Source organism: Lepus europaeus, chromosome 8 (assembly GCF_033115175.1).
Source record: "Lepus europaeus isolate LE1 chromosome 8, mLepTim1.pri, whole genome shotgun sequence".
In the NCBI taxonomy this organism is placed as follows: Eukaryota; Metazoa; Chordata; class Mammalia; order Lagomorpha; family Leporidae; genus Lepus; species Lepus europaeus.
This window is the reverse complement of record NC_084834.1, coordinates 37,491,729-37,509,334: the sequence shown is the minus strand read 5'-3', so window position 1 is coordinate 37,509,334 and position 17,606 is coordinate 37,491,729. Positions and strand designations below refer to the sequence as shown.

General features: G+C 41.7%; 1 protein-coding gene across 1 annotated transcript in view; it reads right to left on the bottom strand.

Moving 5' to 3' along the window:
* MGAT4D (MGAT4 family member D) overlaps positions 1-17,606 on the bottom strand; it is an 85,754-nt gene that overhangs the window by 12,361 nt on the left and 55,787 nt on the right. Inside the window, exons 4-8 of the mRNA XM_062199075.1 lie at positions 16,929-17,062; positions 13,552-13,598; positions 9,376-9,489; positions 7,617-7,692; positions 5,910-6,024 (exon numbers count right to left, since the gene is read on the bottom strand). Coding sequence (XP_062055059.1) covers positions 5,910-6,024; positions 7,617-7,692; positions 9,376-9,489; positions 13,552-13,598; positions 16,929-17,062 — 486 coding nt within the window. The remainder of the gene's footprint in view (positions 1-5,909; positions 6,025-7,616; positions 7,693-9,375; positions 9,490-13,551; positions 13,599-16,928; positions 17,063-17,606) is intronic.

Below are 17,606 nucleotides of genomic sequence, written 5' to 3'. Positions count from 1 at the left end.
CCACTGCACCAAAACACCCACCTCATATTTTTGTTCTTTAAAAATGTCAGATTTTGAGCGGCAAGATGGCGGAATAGGCAGGGAGCACACTATTAGTCCGGGGGAGAGACAGTTTAATATAAGTGGAGATACTGCAGGGTCAAGGAAGAGTAGGGGATGAAACAGCAGAGGAAACTCTTCCGGAACTAGTGATTCACAGTGTACCTGCGTGGAGAGCGTGGGAGCCCAAGTTCAGGACACCAGCGGCAGACTCAACACACCAGCGCTGGAATGCGAGGTGAGCTGAACCTCAATAGCCCGAGACACCAGCGGGCAAGCGGAAGGAGGAGGCTAGAGGGAACGAGGCTTGAAACTCCGTGGGGAAAAATTCACCAGGCTAACTAGAAGAGAGAGAGGAAAAAAATAAAAAAAGTGACCGATACGGACACAAGTTTCTCTCTCTCCGCTCACCTCTCAAAGGCGAGCAAGACAGAGCAGGCGCCATTTTGGACATACGTCATAAGCAGGGCGACCTCAGGTCTGCACCGGCCCTGAGCCTAGCAGAAACACCTGACTCTGGGGGGAGGGGTGAAATAACAGGAGATTAGCATCTAACTTGGCAACCCACTGGGAGACTGCAGGAGAACTGGAGCCCACACTGAGGGCAGCACAGATTCCCTGTGTGGTCCTTGGGAAAGAGCATCCGATCTCTGGCTCCTGTTCGCCTGCTAACTACCTCCAAGTACGTTCAGCTGTGCGGAATTACTTCCCTTTTGAATCAAAAAAAGAAAGAGAGATTTACCACACCTAACCTGGGAGTGTCATCTTTGACACACCCTCAACCCTGAGGAACCAAACACAGCTCTCAGTCCACACTCATCTCAGCCTCTAAGGCTCCACTGAAAGCAGACAGTCCACTTAATATAGAGCCATAGTGTAACAAGAAAAAACACCACAGTGAAGAAACCAAATATCTCCAACATGCCAAACAACAAACGCAAAAACTGAGGGAACAAGAACAAGGAAGACACTATGACGCCCCCAAATGAAAAAGACACCCCAATGCAAGATTATGAAGATGATGAGATAGAAGAAATGCAAGAAGCAGATCTCAAAAAATTGATAAGAACATTAAGAAGTTCTCAAAAACAAATTCTTGAACTACAGAAATCCTTAATGGACAAGATAGAAAATCTCTCTCGTGAAAATGAAATATTAAGGAGGAATCAAAATGAAATGAAACAACTAGTAGAACAAGAAACTGTGATAGTGACGAGAAATCATAATGAAATGAAGAATTCAATAGATCAAATGACAAACACATTAGAGAGCCTTAAAAACAGAATGGGCGAAGCAGAAGAGAGAATATCAGACTTAGAAGACAGAGAACAGGAAAGGAAACAGGCAAACCAAAGAAAAGAAGAAGAAATTAGAAATCTAAAAAATATTGTCGGGAATCTACAGGATACTATTAAAAAAACCCAACATTCGGGTTCTAGGAGTTCCTGAAGGCATGGAGAGAGAGAAAGGATTAGAAGGCATTTTCAGTGACACACTAGCAGAAAATTTCCCAGGTTTGGAGAAGGACAGAGGCATCTTAGTACAGGAAGCTTATAGAACCCCTAATAAACATGACCAAAAGAGGTCCTCACCACGACATGTTGTAATCAAACTCACCACAGTGAAACATAAAGAAAAGATCCTAAAATGTGCAAAAGAGAAATGTCAGATTACTCTTAGAGGATCTCCAATTAGACTCACAGCAGACTTCTCATCAGAAACCCTACAAGCTAGAAGGGAATGGCGAGACATAGCCCAGGTACTAAGAGAGAAAAACTGCCAGCCCAGAATACTATATCCTGCAAAGCTCTCATTTGTGAATGAAGGTGAAATTAAGACTTTTCATAGCACACAGAAATTGAAAGAATTTGTTGCCACTCGTCCTGCCCTGCAAAAGATGCTTAAAGATGTGTTACACACAGAAACACAGAAACATGGTCACCAATATGAAAGAAGGTAAAGGAAGGAAACCTCACAGCAAAAGATCACAGGAAGCTCAATTTCTCTTTGACATAGAATTAAACTCTGATGCTCTGTTAAAGCAATGTGTTAAAGTAATCTATTATGTTCTCTTGATGTCTGTTAAATTCTAATTGTTCAAAAACACCTGAATTTTTATTAAGAGCGATGGGTTATTTAAATATGTGCTTATTTTCAAAGATTTGAATAATCACCTTGTAACAATGATCAAATTTGGTCTATGGTAAGTCATGATTTTAAGGAATCTTATTTCAACCAGATATTTTGGATTTTGAGCCTTCTTGGCATTCTTGACAGGCATTCAAAAAATCAAAGTTTCAAACAATCTGGACTCTAAAATTTCCAGTAAATCCTGGACTTTGGTTTTTCCAGTTTGGGCCCAACTGAAAAAATCGAAGGACCTATGTCTCTCATCTTATAGAGACACCAACTAATCAGTCTATCTGGATTATATTAGAAGGACTGTCAAGATGTGATGTGGTACCAGACTGTAAGTTTCTATAATGGCAAATGCTATTAATACAAATGTTTGAGAATTAAAAAGTCTAATGATCTTGTGTTACTAGACATGATAGTTATCTTAATGAGAAAGCCCCAGAAGCCTAAAGGGTTAAATACTTGTAAAATCCTACAGGTGCTTTCAAAAATACTGTGAAGTAAGCAAGTGCCTCTTGTTGGTTGATGAGTTTATAATTTTAAACATGGCGACTTAAAGTCTTTTGTCATCCATAGTTATATATGATGTGCTGCTCATAAAACTAAAGCGTTGTTGGTTCTGTGTTTAGCTATCCTCCTATAGGTTCCTATGGAGTTTTTCCAGCCACTTCTATTTTATTCAGTTACTTTGGGACGGCTCTGTAAACAGATGAAGCCAATAATGTATTAACAGTACCAACTGAGAGAAAGTATGGTTAACTGAGGTTACTAAAAACAAAAAGCAATTCAAATCAATTGGCAATCTACAAAAAGAGTTAAAGATTTTAAAAGCTATTATTAAAATTGCTATATTGGTCTATTGTGTTATGTTCTATGTGTGTACATATTGTATGTCCACATGGGGAAATTTTATTAAGAGTTTTATTTTAAATGGCTTTTAGATAAGATTGTCCATAAATTTAAGCTGCTAAAATCAATCCAAGATACATTTTAATTTGTGTGACCTGAATCTGTGTATCATATGTTTTAAACGTGTTGGTAGAAAGAAACTAAAAACATTTTATATGGTTGTGCTTAAGTTTACTGGCTAAACAAACTACACCATGTTAGATATTTAAGAGGTGTTTTCAAATACATGATTCTTAAAATTTATAGAAGGCATTGGACCTTCTGGTAAATGTTTTCTTAAGTTGTTATCTAATGGTTGAAACGGTTTGCTAAGTATTCATGTAATATTGCTATTGTCAGCAAGCGATCTAGAACTTGCTCCCTCATTTCTCTATTCTAAGCCCAACTTGTTCTTTCATTTCTCTATTCTCTTCAAGGTAGGAAACTAATTCTATTATGAAGGAATCTGTAGGACGCACAATTTAATCTTTAGTCCTTATAAAAGAGATGGCTAACATTTTTCTGTAATAGCATAGCCAAAATAAGAACTTAAATAATAATCTCATAGCTAGATTCACTTCGCCATCAGCGAAGTATACAGTAAGTAGAAAAAACCTCCCTTTCAGACCAAAGGGATAGAAAGTTTTAAAGTGAGAATATAATTTTCCACATGGGCATTGTCTGCCTTAGAAAAACTACTGCAGAACATGCCTGTGACTATAGACTTGTAGTTCAGGCCACCGAAGATTAGAGATGGGACACGGGCACTCCCTTGACTTGCATCCTCTGGTCTGCTTTAACACAAACCAGGAAGAAAAGAAAGCTCGGCATCAGAAGCAATGGGTGGCAGGCCTATTAATGGCTGATCTGTACAGTGATCTGCCCTCAAGGAGACCCAACAGGCCAGTCCACTGCAGTGGCTTTCAATGTGGTAAGCCTGGGCTTCAGCAGAAGTCAGCTTGTGAAGAGCCCTGGCAGCTCTGCCAAGAGTTGGATCACTGGAAATGGACCTGCCCTGGAGTTGAAGGATGCCCAGGTCAGAGCCACAGATCTTATTGGCTCTAAGTTGAAAAGCCCTTCACTCAGCCCAACTTCCAAAGTGACCACTGCAGCTGAGGGTGTGGTCAAGTAGGGTCAGCAACATTGCAGGCAGAACTGTAAATTTCTTGTTAGAGATGCCTCCTGCCTTTACCTGGCCAGCTCTCCTCCCAGGCCAGCCAAGTAATGAAAGTCAACAGAGTGCCTTCCCCTAGGAGGTTCACACCTTCCTTAGGATATACCCCATGTGAAGAGATAGATAAGCCTGGGCCTCTGAATTTGCAAGGCCTAAAGCCCACCAGATTATTATCAAGCCCCTTCTATCAGGTTCTATTTGCCTCTCAATCAGAAAAATTACTTGTAGCTTAGACAGCACCTTTCTTAGCTCCTCTAATAATGACTCTGTCCTTTGTTCTAGGCCCTGTCTAGTGCACTTGGGCCTCATTCCTTTGTAATCATAACCTCTACTCTACCACCAATGGCTCTACTCCCAACCTGTGTGTACTGATGGTCCTCTTCCCCACTTAATGCTGTATAATTGTTCAAACCTGGTAAATGCCACTCTTAGGATCATTGGTTACTATCCTCACTCTGTCTTTTATGACCTTGTCTAAATATGATCAGAGTCGGCAAACTTGGAAGGCTTCCACAGCCTTGGCAACTCCTGACGACAGCCTAGGATGGTTACTGGCGCCATAAACTAGAGTGTCAATTTGTTGGGTCAACAACAGGAGCCACTGTGCACTTGCTCCTCATGTGGGATCTCTGTCCTTAATGTGCTGTACATTTTGATTTAATGCTATAACTAGTACTCAAACAGTATGTTTCACTTTGTGTTTCTATGTGGGTGCAAACTGTTGAAATCTTTATACTAAATTGATCTTCTGTATATAATGAGAATTGAAAATGAATCTTGATGCAAATGGAAGGGGAGAGGGAGCGGGAGAGGGGAGGGTTGCGGGTGGGAGGGAAGTTATGGGAGGGGGAAGCCATTGTAATCCATAAGCTGTACACTGGAAATTTATATTCATTAAATAAAAGTTAAAAAAAATGTCAGATTTATCATACTGGAAATTGCAAAGACTTTAGAGTGCAATATTCCTACAGCTTCTCTTCAACTTTAATTCTTAGAGTCTCAGTATTCTTCTACATAATAAAGAGATATTTTAGTAACTGAGCTAACATGTACCAGACTCTTAGCAACCATTTAAAAATGGTAGCTCTTTTATAACTCGTAAATTTATGTTGATGTTTAAACTGCTTATATAGACAAAAAGTCTGGTTTAAAAATATGTTATCTGGGTCTGGCGCTGTGGCATAATGAGTAAAGCTGCCTGCAGTGCTGGTATCCCATATGGGCACCAGTTCATGTCCTGGCTGCTCCACTTCCGATCCAGCTCTCTGCTATGGCCTGGGAAAGCAGTGGAAGATGGCCCAACTCCTTGGGCCCCTGTCCCCGTGTGGGAGACCTGGAAGAAGCTCCTGGCTGCTGGCTTCAGATCAGCGCAGCTCTGGCTGTTGTGGCTATTTGGGGAGTGAACGAGCAGATGGAAGACCTTTTACCCTGCCTTTCCCTCTCTACATCTGTAACTCTACCTCTCAAATAAATAAAATCTTTTAAAAATGCTATCTGAAATAAAGATACTTGCATCAGATTTTACCGTTAAAAGTATCTGCACTGAAATTATGCCATTCTTTTCCATTTAGTAACAAATTTCTTTATAAATTCTTAAAAACTTTTAGGATTATTCCGTGTGTGTATGTGTGTGTTTAAAAGTTTGATCCAATAAAACAGATCCACTGCTTACCTATGAACCCAAGCACCGAAAACTCAATGCAAAACCAATCATTTGAAGTAATATTATGCACAAAATCCACTATTTTTGTAAAGTACATCTGTTTAGCTATGATGTCATCTTCTAGCTGGAGAAAGAAAAACAAAAAAAGTACGTTTAATGCTTCCATTGAGTAAGTTGTATTAGTTTGAAAACAGAAAATGCAATGGAATACACTGATAAAATATTTTTATGGGTATTAGTTTTATTTTTAGTCAACTCACTGAAAGTGTTTACAGTTAGACAGTTTTATTTTCTGATTCTGAGATTAACCAGACCAGAAGTTAACCTGTTTATTTCCTAAAGACTAATCTCTAACATTCAATTTAAACCCTCTTTGAAACAGTCCTTACCTGAATCTACTTTCATCCTCACATACACTCCAGTTTCTGGATTGTCACAACAAGATGCCACAGCTGGGCAGTTCTGGAGGCTGGGAAGTCCAAGATTAAGATGCCAGCAGATTCGCTGTCTGCAGCTGGCCAGTTCTTCACAGGTGGCGCGTGACCTTGAAGTCCTCACATAGTGCGTGGGGCTCACGAGCTCTGTGCGGTCGCTTGAATGTGGGCACCACTCTCAGCCAGGGGACTTCGCCCTTGAGACCTGATCACTTCCCAAAGACCTCCATCTCAGACTCCATCATTCTGGCTGTTAGACTTCCAACACGCTATTTTGTTTGTTTGTTTTTAAAGAGGGCAGGGGGAGAAACAGACCCTAGCAAAGTCAACCAGCTTTATGCCTGAGATAAGATGTGCCATGTTCTGTCTCCAGATAGCAAAGAGAAGGCAAAGAGGAGCTGAGCACTCTTGTCCACAGCTCCCTGGCTAGAATTATGGTGCAAATAAACCCCAAACTGGGCCTCTGTAAGAGAGAGGGGGAACTGGCATAATTTAAAGACTTCTTAGGCCTTCCAACTGGTAAAGAAAAGCATGGAAGTCCTTGGGCACTACCAGGGCCCAAAGTGGAATTCTGGTGTCTCGCATGGCAAAGAGGACGTGGGCTGGAGCTCATGCTTCCTTACGTTACCCCCACCTAGGAGCTAGGAGGCATCTTTACTTCCAGTGAACGTGAAGACCTTGCTTTTGTTCCTTCTCTTTCTCTCTATTCTCCAATTATCTTCCGCACACTCTCCTCACACATGTGCCGTCATCTGTGAGGTGTGGTTGTGCATGTGTTCAGAACCCCCGCGATCTTACTTAACACTATGCAGGGATTTAGGGATTCCCAACTACACACAGTGCTTTATTTTTACAAACACAGTAAGGCACTAGAGAACTGCGTTACTCATAAAGTGTGAGGCAACGCAGGAGGGCAAGGGGAAGCAAAGGTAATTCCTGACATAAAATAAGTGCTCAAAATACATTTGCTTAATCAAATAAATTGTTAGCAAAGAAATACAGGCAGAAAAATTTCTAGTTTTTTTCTAATTTGAGATTTTCTTTTCACTTTGCTTTGGGCAACTATAATTTACTCTGTTACAGAACTCCACAAGAAAAATCGATAGTCCATTTTTAGCTTCCTTTTAGCACTTTAATATAGTATTTTCTATGAGTATTTTCTGTTTTCTGGGTATAAAGTAAGTTGGAGGGACACAATGAGGAAGGAAGGAATTAAAGAAGGGAGGGAGAAAAATAATATTTTATAATATGTGGTATAAACACACACACACCAAGTTTTTACCTGTAAATAGTACATGGCCTTGGGTTGGGCATACAGCATCAAAACACAAAAGTCCAATACTTGTTTCATTCGCCAGCTAAAGATAAGCAATATAATGTTAATACTTGTCATTATTATTCAAATTTTATTTATAAGCACACTTTAGTAATTAAAGAACAGGCCTTTTATTGTTTACTATTAGAGTACTAGCGACATTAAGTAAAATCGAGCAAGTTTATACTAAAAAGTTTCCCATCCATGCAACGGACAGTGCCTGCTGTCGCTGCTGAACAAGGATAAACTTAATCTATTTTTCTTATATTCTGGTTAAATTTCTATCTAGATAGAAACTTTTCTGATCTGGGTAATAAGATAATATCCTCTCTGACCTTAAAGCTTGTTCAAATGAATGCATAAAGAAGCGTTAATCTAACTGAATGCTAAACTAGACGCCAGGCCAAAGAGAAACACACAAAGCAGTTCTTGCCCCTCTGGGTCTTACAATCCGGATGAAAAGGCAGGCAATTCATAATGTTATATCATCAAGAGGAGTGTTTGCGAAGATATCAACAATGGTGGCAATCTTACAATGGGATGGGAGGGGGAGAGGAAAGAGCGGGCATTCCTTGCAGATGGGCCGAGTGGCACAGGTGTGACGTGGGAAAGGGCAGGCCTCCTGAGATCCAGAGCCCAGAGAGCTGATGGAAGAGAGCTGAGAAGGGCCAGGCTGGCAGAGACCACGCTGTGAAGGATTTTTTAATGACACGTGGGAGACTTTGGACCTGATCTCCTGAGAATGGGATTCGGCTGGCTATGTACGGAGAACGCAGTGAGGAGAGGCTGGGCTGGGCTAGCGCTGGGGAGGGGGAATGGACCTGCGGTGCTGAAGGCCTGAGTCGAGTCTGACGCAGTGGAATGGGGATGAGAGGGATGACATGCAAAGAGATCTTTAAAAAGAAAAGTTAGCGATGTATGAGAAGGGTTGAAGGTAAAGCAAGTGTCTGGGATGACTGCCAGTGTTATGACTCCAAAAACTGGTCATGACATGGGTCACAAACTAAAAGCCAGGTAAAACTCTTAAAACAAAGCACAGCTAAAAAGCTTCCTTGGATAAGAACTTTATATTCTTCTTTCTGAACTTTCTATTTTATAACTTGAGTTTGAGGAACCAAATATTTACGTTTCCATAACACTGACTATATTTGTTACCAAAGATGTATAATGCTTTGTATGTGTCTGTGTCTAGAACCTTTAATTTTTCAATATTCTTTCATAAATGTCAAAATTTCATTCTCAAAATGTCTCTTCCAACTACATCATGCATATTTCATCAGATACACTGGAAAGTTGGGGAAACTCAGGAAAACCTGGGACAAGCAACCAACAGCAACTGGAATGCAGGTTAAGGACTCACCACGCTAGGCTTTCCCTGCCCCCTTCTTAACCCTTTGCTAATGACTGACTATAAATATTGGCACAAATGATCAGTGGCGTGCTGGTAAATGTTTAAGAGCTGATTTGAGGGTAAGAAGTGGAACACACTGGCTTGTAGCTTTTGCCCATTCCCAAGGTGTAAACACGTCCACTGTGGCTGACTTCCTGCCATCAATCTGATGTCACCAGACTGCGTTGGGCAGAGATGCACTAGGCAGCTCTTGCAAGCACTGAGGCGGGACTTCAGCACATCACTGCGCTTAAACAGTTTCTATTTGATGCTACTTCAGAGATTGCATCTGAGACAATCAGTTATTTAAGCATACTATTTTCTCAAATGTCATACCTCTCCAATTTTTCTGAGTCATCAGCTAGTTGATTGACATGTAATGTCTCTGGATAAAAAAACGCAGGTATTGCAATGACTTCTAAGGATCCAGACTTCACTTGCCTTTTGAATCTACAAGCAGAAGGAAAAGGAGGCTTATAATTAAATATCTGATTTACTATAAATTACATAACAGATACTAAAATATACTTTTATTATGCATCTCTCCATATTTTGATTTAAATTATTTCATGTGTTAATACATGGTATCAACATAATAAAACTAATATCTTAGCCAAGTATTTCTTTTATAAAGTAATGACAGACATATGAACAAAGTAAACTATATGAGCGGTCTTCAAAAATTCATTGGCAATGCAAACTATGAAAAAACTGTGTGGATCTCAAACTTTTTTTTGTACCAAAATAAGCTTACTTTCTAATTTCATTTTCCATGAACCTTTTAAGATACAATGTAAGTTTTTGGCATAACAGTTATACATATTTTGTTTCTTTAAGTTTACAATAAAATGTATATGCTGACACTTGACATAATAGAACTAATGAGTTTTAATACTGTATACTAACTTCATAAAAGTAAACACATGAATATATTTTTAGATGCATAATTATGAATTTAAGAAGAGACCTACTGAGTAGCAATGTGACTCCTGAAACTAGATAACTATAGCAAGGATTTAACCTGACTCTTTTCACAACTCATTAGAGGATTATTAATAGTCTTCACATATTTTTTTTTTTTTACAGGCAGAGTGGATAGTGAGAGAGAGAGAGAGAGACAGAGAGAAAGGTCTTCCTTTTTGCCATTGGTTCACCCTCCAATGGCCGCTGCAGCCGGGGCATCTCGCTGATCCGAAGCCAGGAGCCAGGTGCTTCCTCCTGGTCTCCCATGCGGGCGCAGGGCCCAAGGACTTGGGCTATCCTCCACTGCCTTCCCGGGCCATAGCAGAGAGCTGGCCTGGAAGAGGGGCAACCGGGACAGAATCCGGCGCCCCAACCGGGACTAGAACCTGGTGTGCCGGCGCCGCAAGGTGGAGGATTAGCCTGTTAAGCCACGGCGCCGGCCTTCACATATTTATTTTTAAGTTAATATTGAAAGACCAACAAGGACATCACTTAAATGTATAAAATACTGTTTATAAAAGTTGTGCTATAAATCTGGTACCATCAAGGAAAAGAATAGAAAAATCAACTAGAATATTTTATTTTCTAGTTTTTCAAAAAAAGTTTTGTTAATTTATTTGAAAGGCAAAGACACGCAGACAGACAGACAGACAAATCTCCCATGTACTGGTTTACTCCCCAAATGCCTTACAACAGCCAGGGCTGGGCCAAGGCTGGGGCCAAGCCAGGAGTCAGGCACTCAGTACAGGTCTTCCAAGTGGGAGGCAGGAGCCCAATCATTTGACTCCTTACCCCTGCCCGCCAGGATCTGCACTGGCAGGAAGCTGGAGTCAGGAACCACAGCCAGGAAGCAAACTCAGGCACTCCTGTGTGGCACGCAGACTTCTCAAACACTAGGCTATATTCCTGGTCTAGGTAGAACATTTTCAATAGTCTATCTTTAGACAAAGAGAATATAATCTAAAGTGGAATTTGAATTTAGGCATTACATTATTAATTAAAATGTGAAGATCTATGAAATGTTTTTATACTTCATCAAAAAGTTTTAGAAAAATTTTTATATGTATTAGCTCAGTTATGTGCAAAATAGGCAGTCCTCACTTTGTATAATTCACAATGCTTGGATTTCAGTGACCATGTGTTTGGTTCACAGGAATCTCCCTCAAAACACTGTTCAAATTTTTGTCACTGCTCCTTAAGGGGTAGAAAATGCTAACGTGGAAGAAAACAACGAGGGCTTCTGTTTTGTCCTCTCTCTCTCTTTCTTTTTTTCTTTTTTAAGATTTATTTTATTTATTTGAAAGACAGAGAGGTCTTCTATCTGCTGGTTCACTCTCCAGATGGTCACAACAGCCAGAGCTGCGCTAATCTGAAGCCAGGAGGCAGGAGTATTCCACCTATATGGAAGGCTGACACTGCAAGTGGAGGCTTAACCGACTACGCCACAGTGCTGACCCCTCAATCTGGTGGTTTTGAAGAAACCACATCAGTTGTTCATCGAATGTCCCACATCCTGGTGGTTTTGCCCCCAGATGGCTTCTGAGGTGGGCAATTTTCCTCTAAAGGCTTGTTTACTTTCCAGGTTACTGAAGGGAGGGTGATAACCCCCTAGGTTTCTCTGTATGTATTCCTTCCTTCCTTCCTCCCTCCCTCATCTTTTTATCTTTCTTTCTCTGAAAAAGAAGAGAGAGAGAGAGAGAAAGATTTTTCCATCCAATGGTTCACCCCCCAAATGGCCTCAGTGGCCTGGGGTTAATCCACACCAAAGCCAGAAGCCCAGAACTCATCTGGGTGTCCTAGTAGGCAGCGGTCAGGCACTTGGGCCATCATCTGCTGCTTTCCCAGGTGCACTAGCAGAGAGCTGCACAGAAGCGGAGCAGCCAGGACCCAAACCAATGCTCCCACGGGATGCCAGCATCACAGGTGGCAGCCTCACCTGCTGCGCCACAACTGCCCAGCCCCCACCACAGTGATCATCGCATCGCTCTCATTGTCTAACTCGGAATGACACGGAGATGGCTCAGAGGTCCAGGTCACGGCCTGTTTCTCTCTGCCCGCATTCTCACACTTGTGCTCTGCCCTGGGTCCTAGAGGGCTCCCCTGCTAGCCTCTGCCTACGGAAAGCAGCAAGTGACAAGAGACTGGGAGCCGTGGAAGCGGAGGGTGTTCTTCCTGTCTCCTGTTCCCGGTGAAGTCGCCAGTGGCAGGCAGCAGGATAGAGCAGCAGTGACGAGAGCGCTGGTGGAGGAGTCAGCTTTCACAGAACCTGCTGGAACAGCTCCTCGCAGTACAGCGGCAACAGTCCAACGTCTGGACAACTCCAGGAGTAACTGGAATAATCCCCTCCAGGAGTGAGGCATAACGCCTCTCCCCTGGTGCTTCTCCCATCCTTTCTCTTCCCCCTGTTGTTCTCCTGGCCCTCTAAACTTACTTTTCCCCCCCTTCTTCATATCAAAGTCCCTCCATTCCCTCTAATTGAGCTACCAACTGTTTCCCTCTTTGGAAGCTGGCATGCCTTCATCAGTTACGTTTCAAAATAGTGATTTTCTAATTCTATCCATCCCACCATTATTAGCTGGAATTCTTTGAACAAGAATGCCTCATTCACTAGGGCTATTTGTCGAGGAAAAACAAAATAACAAAGGAACAACAACAACAAAATATCCTGTTGGTTAGACCATGCATGTCTGTTGAGCAGATGCAGCTTGCAGGCCCTGTCTGTCACTCTCATCTACAGCAGAGAGTGTATCTTCCTTAGCACAGCACCAGAGGACCTGGTCTCCCTGTGGCCTCCCTCATCTCCCAGCAATCCTCCCTCTTAACCCCAAACATCCACGTTCCAGGAAGCACTCACGGTTCCAAAAATCACTGGCCCCTCTATCTTCCAGGCGATTCTACTCGCCGGGCGTGACCTTTGTCCCTTGGCTGTCTGGAGACTGTCTACTTGTGACTTTAGACTCAGCTTGATCATTGCCATTTCAAGGAAGTCCTTCTTGGTACCTTCAGGTCAGGGTTAAACTGTGTCTTCTCATTGCCTTACCTGTGCCCTACGATGACGCCACCGCCTTGCTGTGATTCGTTTGTTACAAGTCCTGTCACCTGCTTGAACTCAAGGATTCGGAAGGCTGGGCCCACTCCACAGTATTTTGTTTGATAAATGACTTCATGGTGACTTGTGAGCATGTGCTTCCACTGCTTACATCCAAAGGAAATTGTAAGCAGGAGTGGTGGAGTAACTTCACACAGTAGGAAATACAAAAACGTTTAAAAATTCTCTGGGAAGTGATAGATTTTTATGGAGGATAGCTACTGTATCAATTTTAGCATGAAAAGTAGGAACTCCAATGGGGGAAAGTGCAAAGTTGGGGAAAATCATAAGCTATGTATGTCACTGCAATGTAGAAAAATCTGCAGGTTCTTTTTGTACCCCTATGCTCATGGAAAACAGAACATGATCTCCAATGAAATAATCACACAACTGGGCAGAAAAAAAACAGGATAGGAAAATGAGAGAATGGCTAGTTTTTAAGTTTGTCAGACAGTACTTACTTTTTTGTAATCATGTTAACAACAGAATTTAAATAATCTTCATGGCTCTAAAAATGAAAAAAAAATTTACTGAAATTAAGCACATCTTATAGTTTTTTTTCAGGTAAGAGTTTTTGTTATATGTAAATCTAATACAAGAGTGGAAAGTCATTATGTCCTAAAACATGTCTTGTATTTTTACTTTCTAGGAAAGGATTTAAAATATTTGAAAAATCTGACTTGAATCTAGAAAAGATTTCATTCTTCTTCCTTTGTTGCAATATTCTCTCTCGCTGTCGACCTGTAACTCTGTTTTTCAAATATATAAATAAATAAATCTTTTAAAAGATAGCATTTAAAAAATATAGAGGCCCAGGCCAGCACCGTGGTTCAACAGGCTAATCCTCTGCCTAGCAGCGCTGGCACACCGGGTTCTAGTCCCGGTTGGGGCACCGGATTCTGTCCCGGTTGCTCCTCTTCCAGGCCAGCTCTCTGCTGTGACCAGGGAGTGCAGAGGAGGATGGCCCAAGTGCTTGGGCCTGCACCCCATGGGAGACCAGGAGAAGCACCTGGCTCCTGCCATCGGATCAGCGCGGTGCGCCGGCCGCAGCGCGCCAGCCGCGGCGGCCATTGGAGGGTGAACCAATGGCAAAGGAAGACCTTTCTCTCTGTCTCTCTCTCTCACTGTCCACTCTGCCTGTCAATATATATATATATAGAAAGAGATAGGCCCATAGTGGTTCCAACAAAAATTCTGCCATCATTTTGAAAAGTGACAGATCTGTTGTCAAATCTGAGAATGCTGAAAGGCATAGCTGAATGTGTACCATCAGGTGGTTTGTTATAAAATATCAGACGTAATGTGGCTAAATCTATCCATGCAGTTTGTAAGCTTTTTAAGATGACCATCAATTGAATCAATAGCATTTTGTCCCACTGACACATACTATATTTTAAACATGGCACTAAATTTATACTAATTATGTATTCTACTTTCCATTTTGAAATTTGTCCCCCAATATTTTATTATTAGTCTGAACATGTAAGGTAAATGTGCATTGCACCAGTCATGTGAAAGAAGAGAATAGGACAAAGCATTTTGGGAGTTACGTGTATACTTCCAGTAGTAAGAAATTAAACTGGGATGGAATGACTCTTCAGTCTTAGAGTTTCCTAGATGTTCCTCCATTACTTGTTTTGAGTTTTTTCTGCATTAAAGTACATCTTTATTACAGAAAATTTGTGCACTAAAAAAACAAGAATATTCTTTATCGAAGATTCACCTGACTCCACATTCAGAATAGCAGTTACATTTTGGAGACTAGCAATCCAAAATTTGCTCATTCTCTTTCTCTTTTTTAAAAAATATTCATTTATTTGAAAGGCAGAGTTACAGAGAAGCAGAGCCAGAGGGAGAGAGAGAGAGAGAGAGAGAGGTCTTTCATCCACTGGTTCACTCCCCAGATGGTCTCAATGGCTGGAGCTGAGCTGATCCAAAGCCAGGAGCCAGGAACTTCTTCCAGGTTTCTCATGTGGGTGCTGGGGCCCAAGCACTTGGGCCATCTTCTACTGCTTTCCCAGGCACATTAGCAGAGAGCTGGATCGGAAGTGGAGCAGCCAGTACTCAAACCAGCGCCCATATGGGATGCTGGCACTGTAGGCAACAGCTTTACCCAGTACGCCACAGCATCAGCCCCAATCTCTTTTTTCTTTCTATATTTAATCTGCCAGCATACTTTATTCCTTCCCTCCCTCATTTTCTCCATCCCTCCCTTGCCTTTCATTTTACATGGATAACAGGATGATGTGATTTTTTTCACTCAACAACATGATGTGGACATCATTTGCGTCAGTGAGAACAGATATTCATCCTCCTTTCATTATTACAGAATACTGTGTTGTAGATTTACAACAATTTAATCACCCTCTTGTTGATGATTTGGTTGTTTCCAATATCATTCTTTCATAAAATAACAGCGCACTGGAAATCTCAGAAATAATTATTCAAATGATTATTTACCATGCACTTACTCTGTGTCATGCATTATTCTCAGTGTTTTGGATGTATTACCTAATTTCAAGGATCCTATAAGTAGTATTGTTAATACTGTTGTAGAAATGAGGAAAATGAGGCACAGAGAGGTTAAGTAAATAGTTCAAGTTCACATTCAAGGAAGTAGAGGAGGTGACATCTGAATGCTGGCAATCTAGACGCAGAGTCTATGTTCTCAGCTACCACACTACATCGCCATGTTTTAAACAATTGCCTGATTCTCTCGCTAGATTAGGTTCCCAGAATCAATCTGGTTTCTGAAACAAAGAATATGCATGTTTTAAATTTGATCCACGTCACCAAATGTCCTTCCAAAAGGTGCTGTAATATTAATATTCACACAGTCCTTTGTAGTTTTACATGGCATTATGGGCAAAATAAAAATTTCAGGGCTGGCTCTGTGGTGTGGCAGGTAAAGCCGCTGCCTGCAGTGCTGGCATTCCATATGGACACTGGTTCCTGTTCTGGCTGCTCCACTTCTGATCCAACTTCCTGCTATGGCCTGAGAAAGCAGTAAAAGATGGCTCAAGTCTTTGGGCCCCTGCACCCACGTGGAAGACCTGGAAGAAGCTCCTGGCTCCTGGCTTTGGATCGGCTCAGCTCCAGCCATTGTGGCAAATTGGGGAGTGAACCAGCGGATGGAAGACCTCTCTCTCTCTCTCTCTCTCTCTCTCTCTCTCTCTCTCTCTCTCCTTCTCTCTCTGTGTAACTCTGACTTTCAAATAAATAAATAAATAAATCTTTAAAAAAAATCTCTGGAGCCATTAGAGGGAGGTAGATTTGAATCTGCTCTTTTAGGTACTGGGAAAGGTACTCCCTGTCCTTAAGCTACATTATTTCTTCCGTAATCTTTACAAGGATGCATTGCAGGTTATCAACAATGCCTAGAAAAAAATTGTCCATTGTCCATCAGTAATAGGAGGAAGTCTCTCAATTAATAGTAGTTATTGTTACTTACTTAATATAAATTACCCTCAGATTCATAACCAACATTTTATTGGGCTGGGCAGGTTTTATTACTATAGCATAAGTTTTAGTGTTCTGTGTGTAAATATGATTTCCGTTCCACACAGTTACATAAGGATACTAAATTAAATGCAATTCAAATTCAGCAAGCTTATTATCTCCCACATTAAGACATTATGGTTTCTTTTTTAGATCTAAGTATTTAATTCCTTCTCAATGGTGTTAAATAATATTAAATATATTGTCTGTTATCCCAAAAAATCATCTAAGGATTGCGTTTTTCAGAAAAGCAATTCAGAGTGGCACAGCGATGACCACTGCGGGAGGGGATCTGGAGACTGCAGGAGAGAGTAGGAAGTCTGCTCTTTCTCATACGTACGTCTGCGACAGAGACGATCACCACAGAGTCCCTCTGCTCTGCGAGAGTCATCCTGGAGACGACCGAGGTGAGCGTTTGCTTCAGGTAACTGTGATTCCCTCTGTCCACGGTGGAAATGCCGAGCGCAAAAGAAACTGCAGACACAGGAGGATGAAGTCATCATTTCAAATCATAGAACAAAACTTAATTCAGCATTCATTATATGCTTATTTCTTATTTATTATTATTTTTTTTTTTGGACAGGCAGAGTTAGACAGTGAGAGAGAGAGAGACCGAGAGAAAGGTCTTCCTTTTTCCATTGGTTCACCCCCAAGTGGCTGCCACGGCTGGTGCATTGCAGCTGGCATGGTGCGCTGATCCGAAGCCAGGAGCCAGGCGCTTCCTCCTGGTCTCCCATGCAGGTGCAGGGCCCAAGGACCTGGGCCATCCTCCACTGCACTCCTGGGCCACAGCAGAGAGCTGGACTGGAAGAAGAGCAACTGGGACAGAACCGGCGCCCCAACCAAGACTAGAACCCGGGGTGCCAGCGCCGCAGGTGGAGGATTAGCCTAGTGAGCCATGGCGCCAGCCCATTATATGCTTATTTCTACATTTGCATGAGCTTTATGGTCATAGAAAGGGTGTTTAACATTGTACCATAAAAATAATGTAGGCTATGTTAATTTTTATCAGACATTT